The sequence below is a fragment of the Cololabis saira genome, chromosome 15 (genome assembly GCF_033807715.1).
Source record: "Cololabis saira isolate AMF1-May2022 chromosome 15, fColSai1.1, whole genome shotgun sequence".
Classification (NCBI taxonomy): Eukaryota; Metazoa; Chordata; class Actinopteri; order Beloniformes; family Belonidae; genus Cololabis; species Cololabis saira.
The window spans coordinates 23,150,291-23,175,738 of NC_084601.1; the positions used below are offsets into that span (position 1 = coordinate 23,150,291).

Here is a 25,448-nt window from a genome sequence, read left to right on the forward strand (position 1 = left end):
ACCATCTCCACTTTTGGTCTCATGTGTCCAAAGGACACTGATCCAGAAGTCTGCAGGTCTGTTCAGATGCAGTTTAGTGAACTTCAGTTGTGCTTCAATGTTATTTTTAGACAGAACAGAAGATATTTTCTCTGGAAACTCTGGAAACAAACCTTCCTGGTTCAGCTTTCTAACTGTGCTGTCATTAACTTTAACCTCTTACATGGTCAGTGAGGCCTGCAGACTGAGATGGAGCTCTGTTTTCTTGTTTTTAACATTAAATGTTGGGCTTGGATTAGAGTTTGGTGATGAGGTTAAAGGAAAATGATCAATCATTTTTGTCTTTTTGTATATTTTGGGCCAGGAAATATGATATATATCATTTTTTTAAAACTTTATGATCTCTTGTGTGACTGTTTTCCACCTATTTGTATGCTTTAATCTATGGAAAAAGAAAATAAGGAAAATAAACAGGAGAGAGCTGCAAGAGGGAGGTCGTGAAGTGTCATGGCGCCACCTGGTGGTCACCAGATTAAAAACACTGCAGGCACAATTCAACTGATATAAATACTTTCATTTGATTAACCACAGATCTGATGTTTATTAAAGGTTGTGAAATATCAGGAAAAGTCCCCAATTGTTGTTTTGAAATGTCATGGAATTGGGTGAAAGAGTTTGGAAACCCAGAAAGATCTCCCGAGGGATGTGGTGTGGCGCGTGTTCAACATCGCCAGACCTTTCTTTGAAAGAACTGAGAGAGACTGAAGAATATGGCAGGAATCGCCAGCTGGGTTTAACTAACCCAGCTCTCCGTCTCAGTTTCTGAGCGTGCTCTCATAAAACAGGGGTGTGGCATGTGTCATCTGGCCCTGGCTCCACTTAGAACTACGAAAGCTGAAATTCCACTTATAAAAGAGAAGATTGTGTGAACTAAAGAGCAGGAAGAATATGACAATTGTTTCTTTTGTCCTTTTTTTGAGAGCAATGCAGCAGCAATTCACACAACAGAGGAACTCCATCATGATTTATTGATTCAGCGTGGATTCAGCTTCAAATCCTTAACATCTTACAGATTCAGAGCTGAAAAGAATTAAGGCAATATTCTGATTAAAGCCACTATATGTAGTAATACCACTTCTGACCATATGAGGGTCGCAGATCTCAAAAACGCTCATATAAAAGCCATCTAAGATCATAGAGTGACAACAATAATCCATGACCTCTAGTTCCTCTACTGACCTCTTGGGTCTGGATCCAGCAGTGAGTTAATCTCCATTGACCTCCATGTTAAAATGTCCAACTTTACAGCAGAAATAAACATGTTTACAGTCAGTTTTGTTCTCCATAGTTAGATTTCCAGGACAACTGTATAGCCAGGCAGGGGGTGGGGGGATCGCTCAGGGTCCATCTCTACGTGGTGTTATCCTCCACATGTGACTGTGAAGGAGCAGCTCCCACCCTAGATATTGAACACCTACTCCCAACCCACATCCTTGGTCTCTGGGGCTCCCGAACCCTTCCAGGTCGACCCAGCGGGTCGCAGCTGTCTGTTATTAACAGCACAACAAGCAACATCGTCCCTAATATCCAGGTATTTTAGCTTTTGATTTACACATCACATGTCAAATTCACTGAAAAGCTGACATGACGTCAACTCATGTTTATTTTAGTTTGTACTTTTTCATATTTTCTTATCTAAGTTTTCACTGCAACAAAGTCATTTTCCATCCATCCAATAGAATACCACTTTGCTGCACTTCAAAATCCCGTTATTTGATCAGTCTTCATCATGGGATTCACCAGCATTACTTTCCCTGGTTAACAAAGCATTGCGTCCACCTGACTAGCTCCGGCCCAACTTGACTCTTTTTGCATTTCAAATGCAGAATTCTTTAAAACAAAGATGGACAGTATCCATCAGCAGGTAACCCCCCATATCTCCACCTCCCCATCCTTCCACACATCGCAACATCCCTTTCTCCCGCCCACTCTGTAGTTTCAGACTTCCCTCTGCAGCTGTTATATCTGAGCTGATCCATAAATGTAAGTCATTCACCTGCCAGCGAGATCCGGTCCCCACTTCTCTGGTGAAAGCCTCTGGTGCTGACCCTAATAACTTCAACAATCCCCCCCATTTCAAATCTCCCTTTCATTTCAAAACTCCTGGAGAAGAACTGTTGCATCTTGGCTCGAAGATCCCCTTTTCCTTAATAATCTGTAACAGCAGTTCCAATCAAACCTACCCAGCTCTACCTGTCCACCACACCTACCAATTACCAGAACTCCTCCCCTCAGTCCCATCACCGCTGTCCTGCAGGAACTTCACTGGCTTCCTATTCATTTCTGTAAAATCTATAAACTTTTACTACTCAAAAAGTTTATAGATTTGGGTGAGAGCTGCTGTTTTTACTTCTCTACCATACAACAGAAAACATCCTGACACCGTCACCATCTTCCAAACCCGGCTTAAAACACACTTTTTTAGACATGTTGTATTTAACTCTGGGACTGGATTTACCGAAACATTTCACTTATTTGCTGTTACTATTTTTACTATAGTGTTTTACAGTGCTCTTTTTATATCGTTTGAAGTTTTGTTTCATTTCTCTAATTTGTCTTTCGCACGGTGACCTTGAGTGCCCTGAAAGGCGTCCACAGATAAAATGTATCATTAGTCCCACTAGAAGTTAATTTTGTTGTGCAGAATTAAGAATTCATTTTTCTGAAATGTCACCCCCATGTGGTCAGAAATAGTGTTGCTACATGGAGTGACTTATTACCAAAAGTATTTTTCAATCAATATTCAATATGTTTGCCTGATATTTAAATGCCACGTTGGCAGGATTCCATCTGAGATACGAGAGAAAATAATCAGCCAGGGATTTTACAGATAAACTGTTGACGGGCGGCTCTGGGACACCGTACGAGCTCAAAGACGTTCCTTTTCAGCTGGTAGGTCGTAGTCCTTTTCCTCGGGTAAAGGTGAAGCCGTTTTTAGCACTACTTCTTAGTTCTTGCACTTTTTATTTCACATTTTTGATTGAAATTACTTAATTCTGAAGAATCTGAGGTTTACTCTGCATCAAATATTTAATCAAATAAATTTGGGAAGTTGTCCCTGCTTTGGGTCGTCGCTTGTCATGAAGTGGGATTGTGGGTCCTGAAGCTGGACCGTTTGAGAACCACTGGTTTAAGAAGGCCGTTACCATGGTGATCTAGTAGTTAAACGACAGCCACAGCTGTCAGCAGGTCAAACATGTCAGGAAGAACAAAGAAGGTAAGAAACTAGTTGTTTATTGAGTTCTGGTCTCAGGAATCTTTGGTGGGCTTTTTACACGTTCACCTGGATCATCAGGTTTTACTCTGAACACAAACAAACAGGATCTGCTTTGTTTTCTGTTTCAACCTTCTTGAACAACAACTGTATGACATGACGAGGCTGGATCGTCTCCTCAGTCAGGGTTCAGTCGTGTTCGGAGGTGAAACTCCCTGGTTCTGCCCTCACTTCCCCTCCAGAGACTTCTTCAGGCTCCTCATTCTGCTCAGAGCTCCCCCAGTCCTCCGGGTCATGGCGTCTCTGATCTCCCCCCGGCAGGCCGGGCACATCTCCGCCAGGGCGCCCAGCGCCTCCTCCAGGGCCTCCTCGCTGAGGCGGTCGGGGAGCTGGCTGCTCTCCGCCAGCATGGCCAGCGTGTGTTTGAGCCAGCCCTCCTCCCGGACCAGCCCCCCGATCCCGGGCTGGGCCCGGACGCAGCCCCCCAGGGCCTGGACGCACAGCCGCCACAGCTCCGCCGCCTCGTCCCAGCTCTCCTCCCACCTGGCGCTCACCCGAGCCGGGCCGGGACCGCCGGAGTCCAGGGCACCGCGGAGGAACCGGAGGGCCACGGACAGGAAACGCCGCTGGCCTGCTTCCATCGAACCTGGAGGGGAGAGACGAGACGGTCAGAATTCTCAGGTTCAGGACCGGCGCCGTGAAGTCCCACCAGCAATCAGACGGCCTACGCCGTCTCTGCAACCCAAGTCCAAAAGAGCAGAGAAAAACACAATCAGCACCCTGATCCAACAGAACAGTTGTTTACCACCTCAAAAGGCATTGATCTAATGATGGTGGTGCTTCCTCTGTCATGTCACAATAAAAGCAGGATACGATTCCCAGAACCACCGTTGACATAGTTGAACCCCGGCTGGACCGACACTGGGGAAGACGCTGGTTACCTACATAACTAGTACCACGCTTAAGGAACATGTTTTCCATGTTTTCCAGCATCATCTTGGCTTCTGACAGGAGGGTCCCCCCTTATGATCCAGGTCCTGGTCCAGGTTTCTTCCTCCTAAAAGGGAGGTTTTCTTGCCACTGTTTGGTTTAAGGTTTTTCTCTCACTAGGGGAGTTTTTACCTGCCATTGTTTATGTTATGTTTATGTAATTATTGCTCAGGGGTCATGTTCTGGTCTCTGGAAAGATCCTAGAGACAACTTCTGTTGTAATAGACGCTATATAAATAAAATAAAATTTAATATTCCGGAGAATCCCAGAAAACATTGTGGATTTACTTCAGAGGATTTCTTGTTTGTACATTTGTTGTAATTACTCTCAACGTTTTAATTTACTCTGGAGGCAGGTACAGGTAATGACATTTCAAGAATTTCAGTTGTTGCTAAATTCTCCTCCAAGCTAGAGATATATATTGTAATATTGAATCGTTCATTATTCTTTCTATTTCTAGCTTTTCTACCCCTAAACTCAATCCATTACAATGAAGAGAAAGGAAAAAGAAAAACCGTCCTCTTCCAGCTCTGTTGTCTACATTCTGGCCCGACATGGACGTCTCTGGTGATCTGAAGAAGAGGCTTTCAGGCGCTGCTGGCTGTGTTCGAGAACAGCAGCTTCGTCGCAGCTACTGTCGTGTCTGATGGAGCCTCACCAAAGTCGTCCCACGTGCCTTACAACCACGGCTCACTTGGCCCGCTGACCCCCCCAGCTGCTTCCAGAGTCCCAGAAGCCCCCCAGCCTTGATAGGACTCTTTCTGTGGCAGATCCTTGACGACGGGTTCGTAAATTACTGCCATGGCGGACGCCGACACCCTTGCACAGCTCTGGTTGCCTTGACAACAGGCTCACCTCTGACCCCCCCCACCTGACCCGGGATCTGGTTGATCTGCTTTCTTCCATGACAGCTGAAGCTCTTCTTGACAAGGTCTTCTGCCAGATGTTCCCACTAGAGGGCTGCGTTGGCGTTGGGTTCTGACGCAAATCTGGCAGGAGCGGGCGGTTTGAACTTTGCTGCGGGCGGCTAAAAAAAAACACTGCGGGATCAGGATGTAGTCTAGCGACAAAATGTAATCAATGACGTGGAAAAGAACCTCAAACAAGGTCTTTACAAAACAAAGACAAAGCAGGTCAGATATTTGGAGAAATTGCATTTAGTGTCTGTTGAGCATCTTGGAAGAGAGACGAGGGATTGGGACGCAGTCTGTCAGCAACATTCTCTTCCTCCGCAGAAATGTAATGGCCAAGAGATTAATTTGTTAAATTAATTTGTTTCATTCGTTAATTTAGTTTATTTTATGTTATTTATTAGTGTTATTGGAGCCACTCACAGCCTACTCTCGTTGCTATAACCTCAATCACATAATTGATGCGTGTACGAAAGGTGAACTAGCTTGTGCGATGATGACAATGATGGATTTGCATCTAATTTTCGGCCAAGTGACCTATGAACTGTCAATTATCCATCAAGCTCCACAATGATCATGTTAACATTAAATCAGATTTGTCTAGGACATTTCTCTTGCAGGACGGGAGAAGACACAAAATCAATGCATCTCTATTATTGTGCAGGTGCGGGCGGTAATGGTCAGAATTTCAGCGGGAACAGGATGAAGAAAACAGTCCTGCACAGTTTCTAGTTCCCACCCTCAGCAGGTCTGTCCAGGTTCTGGGCCCCCACGCCTCCGACCCAACCCAAGTGGTGATCAGCTGACAGCTCAGCCCATCACACAGCATTGTTGTTACAGATGCAGGAATGGACATCAAACAGGACCATTACAGACAGCAGACAGGATGCAGGGGGTTCCTCACCTGAGGGAGAAGACTTCAACCTGCCAATCATCAGCCCCAAGGTGCAGTAGTATGCAGCCAGCACCAGGAGGCCGGGTTTGTTCACCAGACCAGGAAGGGCGTCGCTCAGGTGGGCCTCCAGAGCTCTGAAGCACGGGTCCTTCCTGCAGAAGGACGTGTACGTTAAGCCGTGATCTGGTCAGCGGGGACACGTTCTCAGGCGGCGCAGCCGTTACCTGACTCTCTCCGGCTCTGTGACGGTGAAGTTGAGGAGGGTGGAGCAGGCCGTCTCCATGCTGGGGTCTCTGCACGCCGCTGCCCCGCTCTTCCCCTTCAGAGAGGCCCAGCTCTGGGACAGGAAGTCCACCAGCAGGGCCGGGGTGTCCAGGGTGAGCAGCACCTTCCTGGGGCCCTCCTCCGCCGACAGGTGGCACAGAGCTGGGAGCAGATACCTGGGGAGGAGCAGGATGGTGTCAGGGGGTCTGGGAGCTCGTCGTGGTCGCCGGGCGTTCCCACCTTTACCTCAGAGCCTCGGCACCGGTCCAGGCCTCGCCCTTCTCACTGACGGACGCTTCAGCCATCCAGTCGGAGAGGCCCTGCTCGGAGCTCCCGCCCCGCAGGTGGCAGCGCGTGTAGCCGATCAGGAATGGCAGCAGACCCATCACTTCCTGCTTCAGACAGGACGTCTCCTCAGCCAACCACGAGCACAGAGAGCGGAAGGAGGCAAAAGTGAAAGGGTCGCCATAGCGACTGGGATCCACCTGTGAGACAACATAACAAGCTTAAATCCTTTGGCAGTCGTAAGGGGGTACAGTAATCCCTGGCTGTAACGCGGATTTGCATTGTGCATCGTGTTCTACATTCTGATTGGCAAAACAGTCTCCCCGCTTCTTCACTTCCTGTGTCAATAACGTTGGTCGCTTAGCAACGATGCTGAGAACGGCCAATGAGCTTCAGCAGCAGCTCAAGAACGGGACTCTTTGATGAATCGTTCATTACAGTTCTCAGATATAATCCGTGGTGGCATGTCGGTTTATAAGAATCTTTTTGTCCAGAAGAAAAAAAGAGCGACAACGACCCATAACTATGTTCTTCTCTGGAAAAAACACACCTGCACCGCAGGCTTTAGAAGAAAAAGACGCTACAGAGCGAGTCAGGATGCAGCGGCATCAGAAGAGCAGCGAGTCACAATTTGTCCTACTGTACTTATTGTATTTTTTTTCATAATCATTTTTCATTTTCTCCCGCCAAATCCAATTGATCGGGTCGCGGTGGGGCGGGGCTGATCTCCGCAATTTGAAGCCTTGTATAATAATTGTAAAAAAAAACATGTCACTGTCCTTCCTTCAACTACATTGAAAGCTCTACATCCCTTAACGTCTGGTGCTCACGGCAACCCCACCTGCTGCAGGTGGTACATGACGGCAGAGAAAGCCTCCTCCAGGACCTCCAGCACCTGCCGGCTCTGCTGCAGGCTGAGAGCAGAGAGGGGGGTGTGAGGAGCAGGCGGCGCGTCTCCTGCGCAGCAGGCCTGCTCGATGGCGGCCTCCAGGATCCGGTAGCACCCTGTCAGTGGAGGGATCCGGTTAGTCACGTCTGATCAAGGCTCACTAAACATCACCACTCGGTGCACAAATACGTGTCTGAAACTCCTCTCCTCTGATTGGCTGACTGAACATTGGTCACGTCAACAGAAGTGGAGTCAATTTTACAGCATTTACACCTCCGACACCACATCTGACTGGTATCAGATCAGAACCAATATCGATCGATACCGCTACTGAGGACTGTTCAGAGAGGAAAGATTTGTTACTAGAACATTCACTTTTTTTGAGCCTGCGGCTGACATCTAAGATAATTCATCATAACAACCCTGGAACTGAGTCCCAAAACATGGAAAAGCTGAAAATGGACAAATTCTGCACCAAAATTGCATTTATGTATAAAAATGACGTGTCAATGTACCTTCTTTTTTTCTTTTTTTAAATCACCCATCATTTAAGTCGATATTGAATGACACTCCATGATACTGAATGATAAATGGTACTGTGTAGATGCAGGGCTGTTAGTTAGGGCTGGGCGATATGGACCAAAAGTCATATCTCGATATTTTCTAGCTGAATGGCGATACTCGATATATATTGATATTTTTTCTGTGCCATAATTGGGGTTTCCCCCAAAGCATTATAGCATAGCATCTCTGTTAGCTTCATTTTTTCTGAGCCAAACCCTTAAAAAAACAGTCAGTTTTAATACAAAGCCTCGTGCCAAATGTCACACAGGTTCCTTTATTAACAGAGATCTGCACAATATCAAAATGTATAAAACAAATGAAATAAAAATAAACTGCCTGCATATATAGAATAAAAATGTTTCTTGAATAAAATAAAACAAATATCCCTTTCCTGCATAACAATTAAATTAAAATACACTGCAATTAATACAATGTAGACAGTAACAGGCAGACTTTTCCACTGAGGTTGACAGTTGTGCAAATAACAAAACATTTGTGCATTTATGAAGCGTGGCTGAACGAGTGCAGTGAGATTACCTGTGAGTGTGTGCTGCAGCCCAGGGCTCAGATGGCTCCCGGGCGGTTCTTCTAAACCCATCCTGACCTCCACGCAGGCCCGGTTCACCAGCAGGCAGCAGAACTTGGGGGGGCCCACTGGCCCCCACCCATACATGTCCAGCAAGCAGGCGCTGAGAACCAGGATGGGCCCGATGTGTGCCGCCGTTAACTTGGCCTGCAGCAAGGGTCTCAATGCTCCCCACATGCGGCTCACCGCTGCCCTGAGCTCCTCACTCTCCAGCGCCTGCCCTGCCGGGGGCAGGAACTGCACCAGCCGGGCACACATGCCCACCCGGGCCTGGTCTGTCGACTGGCAGAACTCTGTGGAGAGCCGGAGCAGCAGAGCCAGGAGTTCTGCCGGGTGCTTACTCCACGCTCTGTGTTTGGTTTTAGAGGTGAGAAGGCCCCCCAGCAGGTCCAGCCCCTTCTGCTGGCTGAAAGTCCGGTTCTGCTCCACTGCCTGGCACAGGGAGGGAACCGCCCCCCTGCTCAGGAGCTGATCCGGACCTCTGGGTAAAGAACATACAGCTGTCAGAACCTGGTAGCAGTCTGCAGCCATGGCCTCGTCCAGCGCGGAGGGGCTTTCCGGAGATCCAGACGGTCTGTCGTGATCACCGTCTCCCTCTGATTTTACCGCAGGATCAGATAAACCCCCGGAGTCTGAGATGTCACCTGACCGGACTTCACATTCTGGACCGTGGCCGGTTTGGTTCTGCTGACGGGCTTCCCGTTTCTGCTGGTTCAACATTGGCTCATTCGCCAGGATACCCAGGAGGAGGGGGATGGTGGCGAGGAGCTGGGGATGCGCCACCATGTCTGGATCTGTGCTCAGGGCGGCCAGAAGGGCCGTTCCCAGAGAAAGGAGCTCATGGGAGGGCAAGCCCGAGCCGTCGCCCCCCTGGACGGCCGTCACCAGGAGCCGGGCTGGGAGGTTGAAGCCCACGGCCTCAAAGATGTGGTGCAGGGTGGGTTTGTCAAGCTGGCTCGCCGGACACAAGCGGGTTATCTGCAGGGACGGACAACAAAATAACAGGATGAGATAAACAAAACAAAGATTGGGTGAAGTCTGATCAAAGAAGAATCAAGAACGCCGCCTCGGTATTCTGAGAACAACATGCACAGAAAACAGCTTTTCAAACAAGTGTGAACTTGATGTATTTTGATGCTCTACCACAGCGACTAGTGGAATTATGAACTAAACTTCTCAACTTTCCAACTAGTGTCCGACCGATCAGCCTTTTTTTCGATTATTTCGATCACTGATTAGGGGGAAATCAAAAAGACCGATAGCCGATATCAGCCGATACGATTATTACCCTTTTTTACCTTTTTGGGAGAAAACAAATTTCAATACAAGAATTCATTTAAATGAATGGTGAGCAATTTATTGCTTTAACTAGGAAGGACGGCAATATTCACTTTGCACGGCTCACACATCAAAAGTGCAAATTATGGAACATCAAACAAAACAAGCAGCATTTCAGTTATTAAAAATAACATTAAGTGAATTTTCTCTTTACATAAAATAAAAAAGCTGCCTATAAAAAATAACAAATTAAGAGGAATAACAGCCTCAATTTTAGAACAGTCAGGCACAATACTCCCAATTCCCAGACCCAAACCACAGCAAGTGCCTACTTGGAGGTAGTAACAGTAAGCTAACTAGTACACATGACAAACAACCAAACAGTACAGGTTGTGAAAATGGCTACACAGGTTGTTTTTTTAAGTGCAAATATTTACTTAAGTTTACTTAAGTTTGAGCATGTTGAACATTCTTAATACAAAAAGAAAATGCAGTATTTCAGTAAATTTCTTAATTTTTCTTAAAAAAAAAAAAAAAAAAAATCGAAATTATTTATTTTCGATTTTTTTTGGGGGGGAGCCGATACCGATTATTAATAAAATTATGAATATCGAATTCGATAATCGGCCACGGCCGATTATCGGTCGCCCACTATTTCCAACCTTGGGTATCAGGATTAGAGCCGAGTGCTCAGAAGCCTGTGTAACAGATAAATAGTCATCAAATGATGAGTTACTGGAAGCCAGAATTAGCCTCTTACTGGTCTCCAGTAGTGTTGACTGTCAGTCCACACAAACCAGCGAGCACTGGTATCTGTGTGGTCGCTGTGATGAGAAGTAGTGCATTAATCATTAGCTCTCATTTACATTGATAATAAACCATTAAGCCTCGCCCCAAAACAGAGATGACCCAATGGCTGCTGAGTATCAGTACTACAGGGACCAGAACTCGGACATCTGTAGTTCAGCTACACAGGAAAATAGCAGGTGATCCTAACCCTCATCACCGGTATCAAGAGAGGATGGACAATCGGGTTTATTACATTTTACTTCCTATATCCAAAATAAACAGAGATAAATGTCTGCATTGGGATAAATTACTATCTTACAAACAAGAATGTGTACATTTGTTCCAGGATAAATCAAAGATACAATGCTTTTAATGCTGCTAACGTTACCTAAACTTATTTAATCAAAATTACGTAGAAAGACAGACGTTTGTCTCTGATAAGATAGTTAACATGAATGTCCAGGCGTGCTGTGGGTTTATCTCAGATTATTGAGCCACCAAGCATCAGATGCAGTTATAACTTTAAACCTGGAGTTAGGTAGCTCATAGCAGATCTCAAGTTATGTTTTCCCCACTAATCTAATTAAAAGTAAATAAATGTAATTTTTCCCTGCAGTGCATGAACAGTGTTTGTCCTGGATGTTGTCATCTGTAACCATGACAACAGTAAAATGATACTTCTATAAACCCTATCTAACCTACCAAACATCTATTTTTAGATGTTCATACCCCTCCATGACACATTTAACCTGTACAACTACTCTCTGGAGGGACTTACATCACAGCTAGTGTAACTACTGATTCCCACTTGGGGACTAATAAAGTATTTTTTTTTTTTTTTTTAAATTTAACTGAACTAAGTCGTATTTGAATTTGCATCAATGAAAGATGGTTTTTAGTGTCCAAAATCTGTGTAAAACTCGGGACAGAATTTTCACCGACAGTCGCTCCTGTGAAAGTGTGAACAGCTGACCACTCGTCCCAGTTAGCAACAGTAACTAAGGGTAACTACGGCTCACTGGTAGGTCAGTTATTGTGTTATAAGTGGTTAAACTCAGATTCTAACTAGTGGATAATACAGTTACTGGATGTCCCTGATCATGTGATAACCAGACTAACCGTCCCGACATGAGGACCATCGTTTATGTACCGCAGTGTGACCAGTGACCAGCAGTGATGGGCAGTAACGTGTTACTGTAATCCGATTAATTTTTTCAAGTAATGAGTAAAGTAAGGCATTACAATTGCAAAAACAGTAATTAGATTACTTTTCTTAAAAAAGGCTGCGTTACTGCGTTACTAAATGCAGCATTTGTTTTGTGAAACTGTCTCATGACTTTGCGTCACTCATGTCATTATCATGGTATAAGTTAAAATGAATACTTGCTTTGTTTTATTATAATATGGTGGAATGAGAAAATAATTGGGTTCAAAGGTTCAACAATTTAGTTCAAGTCAGAGAGAGCTGCATTAACTTTTGCCTGACGCGATGTGCATAGAGTTAAGACTGAAAATAATAAAAACAAGTTTAAAAATACACCGTTTCCTTTACTTATCGTCATTTACATTTTATATGATGGAATATGCAGAAAGAATAGAATTAAGCTGAAAGGTCTATTGTTTTATATTTTTCCAGTAAAGTATATTCAGGTCGTGCATCATGTTTTTGAAAAGCAACTAAGTAAAGTAACTAGTAGAGGGCAGAGCAGGTTGCACTTTTTAAGACGGTTGCGTTCTTTTAACATTTGTAAATCATTGCTGTGCTCCTTTTTATAAGACTGTTGTGGCCAGTGTTTTTTGGTGTTGTGGGGTGTGAGTGCTCGCACTTCACACAGAAACAGACTCAACAAACTAATTAAGAAAGCGAGCACCACCATGGGCAGACCTCAGGACTTTGTTGAGCAGGTGGCTGAAGTGAGGATGCTCAGGAAAATGAACAATATCATGAACAATGACACTCACCCACTTCATGCCCTGGAGGTGTTTGGGCGGAGCGGCTTCAGTGGCTGCTGATCCCACCACGATCCAAAACTCAACGCCACAGAAAGTCCTTCCTTCCAGCTGCCGTCAAGCTCTATAAATGTGCAATAACTGTCCTATGTGCAATACTCCAGCACTTTATTCTTAGCACTTTATTACTCAGCACTTTAGCACCCCAGCATTTTAATTTTAATTCTAAGTGATCTGTTTTTTTGTTTTTTTTTTTTAAATTGGATCTGTTTTTATCTTGGTGTTGAATGCATGCATGAAAAACGCACTGATGCTGCTGCTGTAACAACTTAATTTCCTGCAAAGGATTAATAAACTATCTTATCTATAGTAATGTAACTAATTACTTTTGAAAATAAGTAATCAGTAAAGTAACATGATTACTTTTTGGGTGTAGTAGTCGGTAAGTAATTACTTTTTCCAAGTAACTTGACCAGAGGTGTCAAGTAACGAAGTACAAATACTTTGTTACCTTACTTAAGTAGAAATTTTGGTTATCTATACTTCACTGGAGTAATTATTTTTTCAGGCGACTGTTTACTTTTACTCCTTCATTTTCACGCAATTATCTGTACTTTTTACTCCTTACATTTTAAAAACAGCCTCGTTACTCTATTTCATTTCGGCCTTTAAAAAAAACTATCCAGTTAAATTGCTCCATCCGGATAGAGTGAATCTGGTTGTGGTTGTTTCAGATGTTCTTGTCCAGTTTTGTTCTTACATCCGTTCCCTCAGATTCCTGCAACTAAACTTGGATGTACATTCCAATAAAGGTTAGGATAAATGATAACATGCCTCTGAAGTTTGACTTTTTGCACCATTACAATACTTATAGGCAACTAGTCATCATATATGCTGCTCTCTGAAACACATGTTAATGCTCAATAGTACACATATATGGTTCTTTAATATAGTTGCATTATACGAAGTTGCATTCATTTTAAATGGCCTTTGTCCCCCTTACATTACTTTTACTTTTATACTTTAATTAGTTTTGAAACCAGTACTTTTATACTTTTACTTGAGTAAAAAACTTGAGTTGATACTTCAACTTCTACAGGAGTATTTTTAAACTCTAGTATCTATACTTCTACCTGAGCAATGAATGTGAATACTTTTGACACCTCTGAACTTGACCAACACTGGAGACCAGTGAGAGGTTCACTCACCACCAGGAGAGCTGCTAACGTGTGGCTGTCGTTTTTGGCGTGCTTGAGGGCGAGCAGACACCTGTCCAGCACCTGCCTCTGGGCTTCAGTCAGGCCGTGTCTCCCTCCCTCCTCTCCTCCCTCCTCTTCTCGCTCCTCTTCTCCATCAGTCCTGCTCGGAGGAACCTCTCCGCCATCAGCCATGGTAGCCATGGTAGCCATGGTAACCCTGGAAACTGGACAGGAACCGTCAGCGACACTTAGATGCGCCATGCCGTGTAGCGACACTGTTAAAACTCTGAATATCTATTTCACAAAACAACTTACTTGGACAGCGCCTCTCACACACGCCACACTTCTGTTCCCAGGAAGTACACCGTCAAAACACGACCACGAGAACCAATGAAAGGCGTTTTTGAAACCAACGCTGAGCCAATCGCAGCCCAGATTATTGGAAAGCCGCGACGCCATCTTAACCGCTATTGTAACGTCGCAGGAAGGGGGCGGGGCTTTTTTATACCAACGTAGACAACATTTTAAAGTTAAACAGACTTTTTTATTATACAAGTCGAGATTTAAAATGAAGTATATTTAATTTAACCCGCCAGCTGTTTGTGTTGCCCTGCTAGTAGGTGATAACAGCATGGAGCCGCCGGACAGCCGCTTTTCTGTGATTGGTTGGAAGCAGATAATCCCTGTATTCTGATTGGCTGTCAGCAGAGAATCGATTTGTTATTATTTTTTTTATTTTTTTTTTAACAAACTTTATTCAACATTTTCAAAATTACAAAATTCTTTTGAGGAAACATTAGTTTGCAACTGAAACATAAATTCACAACACACAAGCGAATATGTAACTATACATTTTTTCCAAGATAAACTTCTAAATTTAAATAAAAAGAAAATAAATAAAATACATTTAAATAATCACAAAATAAAATAATCACAGGGGTTGACATTTCAACAAAAATGTATAAGCGTAGCAAGATTGTATCTTAAAGAGCAAGAGACTCTAACATGGTTTCATATAAATCACTTATAGACCGATTTTCTTTTGAAAGTACCTTAATAGATGTTATATAACTTTTTATTTCGTTTTTAAAACATACTATGGAGGGTTTGCTGTTTTTCCATTTATTTTTATGTATATGATATTTACCCAAAATTAGAATTATGTTCACCATCTTGGATACCTTCTTTGGCAGACCATCCATATAAATTATGACCTGAAACTTGCTGGACATACAGTCGTTGATCCCAATCTTTAACCACCGATAAACATCTTGCCAAAAAAGTTTTGTCATCGAACAAGAAAAAAATAAGTGTTCAATTGTTTCGTGTTCTGTTTTACAAAATATACAAGGATCTACGTCAAAATTGAACCTTCTCCTTAGGGTTTCAGCGGCAGGATAAATATTGTTTATTATTTTAAACGGAATTTCTTTTTGTTATTATTGCATATACAGTACTGTATAGCTGGTTTCACTATTCTGACCTGAAATTTAAAATCCTTCTGAAAAACCTAATTGATAGATATCTTAAGGTTTTACACTAAAATACTTGTGGAATGAGGAAAAAAAAACAAACATGACAGACACATTTGAAGTTTAAACCTTCTGCTTTAATTTTACATTCATTTCTTCTTGGTCATATTTAGCATATTAAACATTTTTTAAAGAAAAATGACAGTTGTTCAATTTAATTCAATTTTATTTATATAGCGTTTAATACGACAAAAGTTGTCTGTAGATGCTTTCCAGAGACCCAGAACATGACCCCCGAGCAATTATTACATAAACAATGGCAGGTAAAAACTCCCCTAGTGGGAGAAAAACCTTAAGCCAAACAGTGGCAAGAAAAACTCCCCTTTAGGAGGGAAGAAACCTGGACCAGGACCTGGCTCATAAGGGGGGACCCTCCTGCCAAAGGCCAGACTGGGGGTCAGGGACGTCAACAGCACAGCAGGCAGGTGGAAGCAGCAACGGGATGACCGGGGGTGGGGACCGCAGGCCAGCATGCAGCTCCCGAAGCTCCGGCCCAATCAGCAAGTCCCAGGTTGGGTGCAGGGTCGGGGAAAGGTTGAGAAGTTGTGTGGAGTATGTTGGACAAACATCTTTTAATGTCATCTGTAGGGTGCTTTTGAAGCCTATTTTTCCTTGTACTGTGCAGCACCAAGTTGCAGATGAGTGAAGAAAGTAGACCACAGATCACAGTTAACAAGAACAAACCTCAGGTTGTGAGACTGAATGGTTGTTTGTCTGATTAGGTGGTCGGCAGCAGAGGAGCACCACAGGGAACTGTACTCTCACCACTCCTCTTCACACTGTACACCTCAGACTTCCAACACAAGTCGGAGTCATCAACAGAAATAGTCAGATTAATCTCCAATTGTGGGGGATCAGTGATGGTCAACAGACTTAGTGCAGAGAACTGGTGGACCGTTTTGTGACATGGTGCAGGAACAATCATTTCATCTTGAATGTGAACAAGACAAAGGAGATGATTGTCGATTGTAGGAGAGCCTGGATTAAGTCAGATAGTTTTACATCAGAGGAAAAGGAGTGGAGGTGGTGGAGGAGTATAAATACCTCCATGTTCATCTGGACAACAGACTGGGCCGGAGATACAACACTGATGCTGTTTATAAGAAACAGAGTAGACTTTACTTCTTGAGGAAGCTTAGGTCCTTCAGGATTTGCAGCAACATGATGTACTGTATATCTTCTTGTGGAGGGTTCAATTACATCTGCAGTCATCTGTTGGGGAGCAGCATCAGAACCAGTGAAGTAAAGAAACTGAACAAACTGATATGAAGCTGGTTAATAATAAGCTCGTTCTGTTCTGGAGCCTCTGGAGATGATTGTGCAAAGCAGGATATTTCATAAAATGAAAAAGGTCATGGACGACCCTGAACACCCTCTTCACCACACAGTGATACGGCAACAAAGTATCAGAAAATGTTCGCGGTATCACACACTGTAACAGTTTTAACAGCTTAAGTAAGGATTCTGATACTTTATAGTTGCGTGAATGTGTTGCCGGAATCTCTGAATGAAATGATGCCCCATGCTTCATTTTTTAAAAACTTTATTAGCAAATCTTGCTATACAAACACCAACAAGGTATACAAAAGTGTGGAACAGCACAAACAATGATGGAGTAAATTATAAAAATATCTAGTATGAATAAGAAGTCATAATATAGACGGTAACAGTCATAATCCATCCATCCATTATCTATACCCGCTTTATCCTTTTCAGGGTCACGGGGAACAGTCATAATAATAATAATAATAATAATAATAATAATAATAATAATAATAATAATAATAATAATAATAATAATAATAATAATAATAATAGTAATAATAATATAGATGAGTAAGTAAATAAATAGAGAATAAAATAAATACATAAATAAATAAAAGAGGAGAATAAAACAGGTATGAGGAATAGAATCAGATGCATAGAAAACAATAAGGAAAGGTCAAGGCAGTTATAAATAAAAAGTTAGTCAGAGGATACAGGAAAAACGTTTCATAGTTGATTAAGAATATATTTCTTTTTTTGTTGTTTATCAAATAAAGAGATTAATGAGATCATTTAATTCTAGTAAAAAAGGGGCAAATTTAGGAGTAGCACCAGCAAATCTTTGTTTGTGAATAAATAATTTAGCGTAAATAAAGATAAAATTCAATAGGTGTTCAAGAGCACGATCTTTAGGATAATCAAAGTAACAAATAATATATTTAATGTTAGGTAAATAAACAGATTTAGCAGCATTGAAAAAATGAAACTCAAGATCACTCCAAAATTTTTGGGATATGTCACAGTGAAAAAATAAATGCAGAGATGTTTCTGTTTCGTTGTTACAAAAAGTACAGCAGTCATTAACATCTGTAAAAAGGCTTCATATTTTTAATAACAGAGCACCATACGTAATAAGGAATCAACCAATCACAGTGGAGTCCCTCCCTCCCGCCCATCCAATCCAGCTCGAACCCGTCTGAAGCTGTCGCAAGGTTGAAGTATGGCTTAAACTGTTGTTTTAGGTTCAACTGACAGGTAAAACAGGCTTTAAGCATGCCCATATGCAAATCTGAACTAAAGTTGAACCTGTTCTCTTCAAGACTTTTCGTCAGTTTATTTATTTATTTATTTATTTATTTATTTATTTATTTATTTATTTATTTATTTATTTATTTATTTATTTATTTATGTATTTATTTTTCTTAAACTGTATTTAAAAGAATCACAGAATAGTATACAGGAACAGTATACAAATAGAATACAGAATATGTGCCAGGGGTGATGTTCGTTATTCAAGAAGATTATACATATTACAAAAGTCTGCGGTTTTAATAGCCTTTTCATTTGTTGATTTAGTGATTAGTTTTAAGTAAAGTTCCATTTCTTTATGGAAAACATAAAAGCAAGGGGTTTTCTTTGAAAATGTACTCTTATGAATATGAAATTTGGCAAGAAATAAAAACAGATTTATCAAAAAGTAACATTTCCCTTCTTTCTTAGGGAAACAATGGAAACCAAAAACAACATTTTCCCAATGTAAATGAAAATCTATAGGGAAAAAGTCAATAATAAATTTGCTAATATCTGCCCATAGTTTTTTCGAATGAGAGCAAAGCCAGAATAAATGAACAACTGTTTCTGGATGTAAATTACAGAAGAAGGAACAATTCGTATTAATGTCCTTTTTAAATTTCTGCATGTAATGGCTAGCAGGATAATATTTATGTATGATTTTGTAAGAGACCTCCTTTATTTATTTATTTATTTATGAAACTTTATTTAAATTCCAGAAACATACAATAACATTGAAATAAATGGCAGACATCATTCAATAATATAAAACACAAACATACATAGGCATCATTATAGTCCAACAAAATATAAAATAGTTTTCTTCACAAAAAAAGCTCAATAAAGTGCAAGTAGTTCGTGACCTTAACAATTACATTAAATAATAAAAGGAAGGCAATACATTCAGATATCCGTAAACATTTATTTTAGGAGGTTGACAGTGGTATTACATTTTTTGTTATGTAAGAGACCTCCTTAAACTTTTCGTCAGTTTAAACTGACGTCGTAAATAGACGTTGCAGGTACTTTAATTTGAAAATCCCCCCGCCGGAAGTGGTGTTCCTGCCTCCTCTGACTCTGACGGACAGTCCTCACTCATCAGCTGGAACCCGCGACGCTGCTGACCCACTTCACCGCACGGCGGTACCACTGTGTCCCGGCGCCAGCAGCCGTCCGTCTCGCCCGGAACAGTCTCGCCCGGCGTCGTGACGGCCGGAGCCGCCGGAGGGGCCGGAGGGTCCGCGGGGACGTCAGCAGCTGCTCCTCAAGGTGCCTCCACGCAGGTGAAGCCTGATTTATGCTCTGCGTTACATCGACGCAGAGCCTACGGCGTAGGGTACGCGGCAACGCACACCGTACGTTGTGCGTCGCCGCGTACCTTACGCCGTAGGCTCTGCGTAAATCAGCCTTGATCCGGGATTACACAGGTGAGAGCCCTCCGCGGAGCTGTGCTGGAGCTCAGGGATTCATCCCGCAGTCAGAACCGAGCCTCCCTGGGTCCTGGGACGGTGCAGCTGGAGGGTTCCGGCCGGGTCTGGACCTGGAGCTGGAGCCGGAGCGGCCGAGCCGCGGGCAGCCAGCCGGACACCGCCGGCCCTGGCTCGGCGGTGACAGCTGCGACGCTCCGCCACAGCTCACACACACACTGCACCATTTGGTGTTACATGGCTCCAGGTCCAGACCCAGCTCCTGTAACTTATGGCTTTCTACTTCTGTTTATGGATCATTAGGGAAAACACATTACTCATGTCTCATGGTCTTTATTAGATTGTCAAAACGAAACACGTGACTGTTTGTCTTTATAAGCAGTACTCGAGTTGTAAAAAAATCAGGGGGGATGGTGGATTTTATCATATGGGGACAGATAATTTGTGCTCATTACAAATAATATAATATATTACAAATAATAGCACTGACCAAAACACCTGCAGGAATGACAGCAGCAGTTAAATGCAGCCTTCTGTAAGCTTTAAATATCCACTGGGCTTACATCAAATACATCAAAACACAAAAATAAAAAACAGTTTTCTGAACTTATCAATATGCCTCTGTCATTCACAGTAAAATGGATCACTGCAAAAACTCAAAATAAGAATTTGTCCTATTTCTAGTTAAAATGTCTCATTTTAGTAAAAAATCTTATTACACTTAAAACAAGACTCATCACTGGAAAAAACAACAATTTTCACCTGTTTCAAGTAGATTTTCACTTGAAATAAGTAGAAAAATCTGCCAGTGGAACAAGATTTTTTTTGCTTGTAATGAGAAGATAAATCTTGTCCCACTGGCAGATTTTTCTACTTATTTCAAGTGAAAATTTACTTGAAACAGCTGAAAATTGTCAAATAAGTTATTTTTATGGTGTTATTTTTATGGTGATGACTCTAAATGTTTAAATAGCAGTAAAACCACATTCATTGATGAAATGACATAAGGGGTGGAAAGGGGGGATGGCAGTTTTACAGGGGGGATGATTTTTACTGTTTTTGTTTCAGGGGGGATGCCATCCCCCCTCATCCCCCTTCAACTCGAGTACTGTTTATAAGGCTCAGTCCTGGTTCTTGTGGTATCTGCAGTGTGGGACTCTGCCAACCACAAAATGTCCTCTGGACGAGCATCTTGCTCTGATTCCTACTTAAATTAAGTCTCTTTCTGTGTTGTGAAGGACAAACCTCCTTCGTTTTATTTAGGGGGTCCCCAAGGCTCATGCTGGGGTAGAGATGCACCGATCAGGGTTTTGAGGGCTGATCGCCGATCACTGATCTCCAAAATCAGTATCTGCCGATCCCGATATTGCCGATCACAGGGTGAAATCCATAAATTCTTCAATATTGCTGTCTCATGTACACAACACTGACATTGTATTATTAGGTATAAAAATTAGGAGATGAGAAAGTATCATGAATTGTCTGTTTTATTGCAGGCTGAGGCAATGAGCAATATTTCACCCTCCAGAGACTCTTAGAGACAACTTAGACTCGGCTAAAAAGGGGAAATGTAGCTCACTTTTAAGCTTTCCTGTGGCAATAATTATGTACAACACAATATGTGCAGTGCACCAACACACACAACAGCAGACATGTCACTCTCTAAAAGTTGATACAAGTTGTAAACTATAAACCTCAGTTTTCCAGAGGAAAAATAAATAAATCTTAAAATAAGAATTCATTTTGAATTATTAAGCTTTGTGAAAGCTTTAGCGATAGCATCTGCTGCGTGTGAGGAAACTCTTGTGGGTGAAGCTCTTCACACTAGAACTCCAAATGTCACTCGTGAAGCGACTGACACAACTGTCGTCCTGCATAAGGCTTGTGATGTGACTGTATATAGTCTGGTATAACTCCGATGGGATTTCATCAGTGAAATATTTACAACGTGGCAGCGCATACCGTGGATCCAAGCAGCTTACGCAGCTAACGTGTTGTTGTAAACGTCATCTGATTGGCCTGCTTTGGACTATTATTTTCCGATTTCCCATCAAAACCGATAGGGGCATTATCGGGCCGATACCGATCGGTTGCCGATCGATCGGTGCATCTCTATGCTGGGGCCCCTTGTCTTTGCAACAAACACTACAGTTTTATACAGTCTATGTGCACAAGCGGTCAGGTTGATCTGGTCTTCCATCAATGTAAGGGTCCCTCCTCTACTCTAGACCTCATGGCTGCCTGAGTCAATCTGATTTTCCTCTTTGAGGCTAACAAGGACAAAGAAGGCCACTCGCGGCTGGCTCTAAACCTTAGTGGGTCTCCATTGAATACCATGTTAATATATCCAACTTTGCAGCCCTGCGCTGTTAAGTGTACCGAGAAACCACACAGACCGGGTCTGGGTTAGTCTGGAAGTGTTTGGGGATGAAGCAGAGCAAAGAAACCACCACCTTCACCCCTATATAGAGGCCAGCTGGACTGGCTCTAGCTCCTCACCTCCCTCCTCCTGTAGCAGGGTCTCCCAGCTTGCTGCTGGCTCAGTCAGCCCACAGGCAACTGTGTCCAGGACCAGCAAGCTAGGATCTGAGGGTGCCCGGCTAGGCCTCATGACGGCTCAGGCAGCACTGGTTTCAGGTGTTGTTAATGAAGCAACATCTGAAATAACATTAGTTAGCGTCATATTTTAGCACAAGCTAAACCAATCAAGCTAGAACAGCTAACTTGTGGTTACGGATATTTCCAGACCTGCTTTCTCTGGCCTTTTAGTCGCCCCAGTCATGACATCCACTGTAGCTCCGAGAGCGACCTCCAATTTCTGGAAGAAGGGAGATGACTGATGAGAGTCCGAGGTCACTTTGACTGTTTTTTTTTGTTTTTTTTTGCTGATAGCAGGGATAGGAGACGACAGAACTTTAAGATACGTCCTAAAAATAATCAAACATTGCTTCATATCTTGAAACTGTTATTAAACTTTATCATACAGTATCACAGCAGTATTCACCTCTCAACTGGTGGGCTGCCTTCATTACACTTGCTGTGCATAGACAGTCAGATAAACTCCTTCCTGACATCAAGACATTTGTCTCTTTGTCCACAGGTTTATTGACGTTGCGAGGGAAGGTAAAACTAGGACATTAGTGCAAAAATATAATGAATACTGGACTTGGTTTTAACATATTTCATATATTAAATAATTACCCTTACATGTAATCAATTTCTGCTCATTTCCTACTTGTTATGACGCTCACATGGACTTGCAGTGGCCAGTGACAGAGTCGTAATTATCTAGTTCATTTTAGCATCAAACTTCAAAGCATGTCAAAAATAATGATCTGCAATTGTAGATAACAACAAAACCAATTGAAACATACCCACTAGGAACGCTAATTATTGATTAATTTATTAATTGATTACCTTATCAATCGATTTAATGATTAACTGATAACCGGCGTATTTCATTTAAATCTGAGTATCCCTCAATAAGGTCTAACAAAAAATAGTTTTATGACATACAGAATCAATAAGGCATATTATATTCCTTAGTCAAATATTTATTGACACAAACATGACAACAATGGCGGTGACACACACAGTAAAATAAAATTAGTAGGACTAGCCTATATAACTGTGAAAAAGTTAAAAGAAAATCTGTTTTAAATGAAAATGTCACTGTTTTGAATTTGTATGTAGTGGCATGTTATTATGATGTAGCTTTCTGTTGCTAAGGAAGTCCAACAATCTGTTGTCAGAGCTACTTTTTTTGTGGCTAGCCGTGTTTTCAGCTCTGCTTTCTTGGCAGTGTAGCGCGCCGAGACATTAAATCAGCATTACATTCACGGAACACAGCCCAATGACAAAACACAGATTAACTGTTAATTGATTAATTTAATCGAGTATTTTCTTATCGACAATTAATCTAAAATCGATGAATTGTTAACATCCCTAATACCCACAATGCTATCAAAGAGATAACATTCCATACATGCATTCCATTGCATTTTTTTTCTTTTCTTCTTTCAAAAATGTGCAAATAAATCAAATCAAACAGATGTTGCTGGACTCAGATGAAACAAAACCAACCGCTCCTCTTCAGCTCTCTTACTACCTGATTTGTAGTCACACGACCCTCCCTCTAGTTCGTCCCCGAGTTTCTTAAAGTGACCACAACGAAAAAGAGACATGAGCAGATAACTTTAACATTACTTAAACTAAACAGGATTCAAATCTTGTTTTTTTTCTTCCTGGTCTGGTGAAAACCTCCTCGTTCTGAGCGATGTCTTTACCTCTGATGGATTAGACACCTTTAAGAATTTTGGCACTTCATTCTCTCTCCCTGGGAAACTATTTCCTTCATCTTCCGTTACGCTCTGCACTTAGCACAGATGTTGCTCCCTGCTGGATTCACTTATACTGAAAGATAAACTCTGTCGGCTGGGAGACTGTTTGGTATAATATTTCACTTCACCAAAGAGTCTGACCCATCCCTTACACCTTTTTAAGGTTGCTCGCTTAATGACTACCTCCTCTAGTGCTGAAGAGAAGGGACATGCAGGGACGTCTCCACTCATTAGGGCATTGTTGTCAGGTGGTCTTTTGTCACCCCAGCAGATCTAAATGCCCCCTTGTGGTCTGAGGGGCCACCGCTACATAGAGTGTCTTTAACTAGAGTAAGGTGATTGTCCTCAGCAGCGTCCAGAGGAAACTGTGAGGGAGGAGGTTTCACAGCAGAGAGAGCCTGAGCGAGCTGGCTGCTTTAAACAAACCCACCACTGACAGGTGCCACTGGCTGAGAAGAGGAGCCACCAACATTTATTCATCAGTGCATCCAAGCAAGCCGCTTGTTCAAGCCACTCAAAGGAAAGGATTTCTTAAAAAGACTGAGAGCTGAGCTGTCGGTGGTCCAGGAGGCTGAGGAAACCTGAGGGCTGGCCGGTGCTGTTTTTCTTTCCTGCATCGACTGAGATCTTGACAATCACAGAGACAGAGGCAGAGGCTAATGGTGTTACGTTCTAAGATGTTTCATCTGGAGATGGAGAAACAGAAACAGCTGACTAACACAACTCTAACGCATTTCTGATGATCTGTTTATTTAAACATTTTATTTAGCTCTCTTATAGGCAGTATATAACTTAAAAATCCCCACTGCAACAACATTGTTTCTCTCTGGGGATTATTGGCGTATGAATTCGCAAATGAAAAAAAAAAGTGGGTTTTATATTCTTTCACTTCCCTGTTGGTTTAACAAGAATCAGCTCTGCTCAGGTGCCTTTATGTCTGAGACGCTCACCAGCTGTCGGTTTGTGGCGTTGCACAGCCATGAAGTTGAGTCTTGTCATCAGTAACAGCTGAATTTGAGCATATAAAGTAAATTAATTGTTCAAATGTGTTTTCCTCTTCAGGCTTGTGCTGGAGCTGCTGAAGCGGCCATGTTGGATCTCTTCCTCAGAGTGCTGGCGTTGACTCGTCTTGACCCGTCGGCCCGCAGCACCTTGCTGCCAACCTAACTCCTCCTCCCACAGCTCTTCTCCCATTGCCAGGTAAGGACGTGGGTAACAACGCTGACGGTGGCCGGCTGCAGCCTCTGCTCTCTAATGCCCGCCAAAGCGGGTTACGTCGAAACTCTGAGTATGCTGAACCTGAATCTAATGGCACTTTTCCACAAGTACCTACTCGGCCCGACTCGAGTCGCCTCAACTTGCCCTCGTTTCGTTTCAATACCCGGACCAGAAGTAGGCGGGTTGGAGCAAAGCTGCTGTGACGTATTTGATTGTGCGATATAAACGAAGAAGTAAGACGGAGAACATGGATGAGTTGATATATCTGCTGCTTGTATTCAATATAAAATTAAAACAAGGGAGGCTTCAAGCGGCGAGGCGAAACACCATCGAGAAGCACAAGAGAGGGCTCGAAGCCATACAGTCCTACCAGGCTGATTGGCCAACCGCCCGACCAATCGGTGCCCTGTAGTGTGATGACGTCAGATGCAGCCGACTCAGCCACTTAGAACCTCGGCAGAGTAGTTAAAGAAAAAGTATCTACTCGGCACGTTAGACCCCTAGTGGAAAAGTGACAAACC

The 25,448-nt window shown here is 42.7% G+C and overlaps 2 protein-coding genes across 2 annotated transcripts in view; one reads left to right on the forward strand and one right to left on the reverse strand.

Annotated features, from left to right (window-relative positions):
• Positions 1 to 3,273: 3,273 nt before the first annotated feature.
• On the reverse strand, positions 3,274 to 14,055 carry ncdn (neurochondrin). The gene is made up of 7 exons (XM_061741570.1): positions 13,864 to 14,055; positions 8,590 to 9,616; positions 7,441 to 7,604; positions 6,561 to 6,799; positions 6,275 to 6,490; positions 6,060 to 6,202; positions 3,274 to 3,899 (listed from the first exon to the last, which is right to left on the reverse strand). Exons 1-7 carry the CDS (start codon positions 14,053 to 14,055, stop codon positions 3,481 to 3,483), a joined length of 2,400 nt encoding a protein of 799 aa, XP_061597554.1. The 3' UTR covers positions 3,274 to 3,480.
• A 4,950-nt stretch (positions 14,056 to 19,005) lies between these two features.
• Positions 19,006 to 25,448, forward strand: part of kiaa0319l (KIAA0319-like ortholog) — a 47,130-nt gene continuing 40,687 nt past the window's right edge. Inside the window, exons 1-2 of the mRNA XM_061741100.1 lie at positions 19,006 to 19,225; positions 24,772 to 24,909. The gene's annotated coding sequence lies outside the window, so the exon portion shown is untranslated. The remainder of the gene's footprint in view (positions 19,226 to 24,771; positions 24,910 to 25,448) is intronic.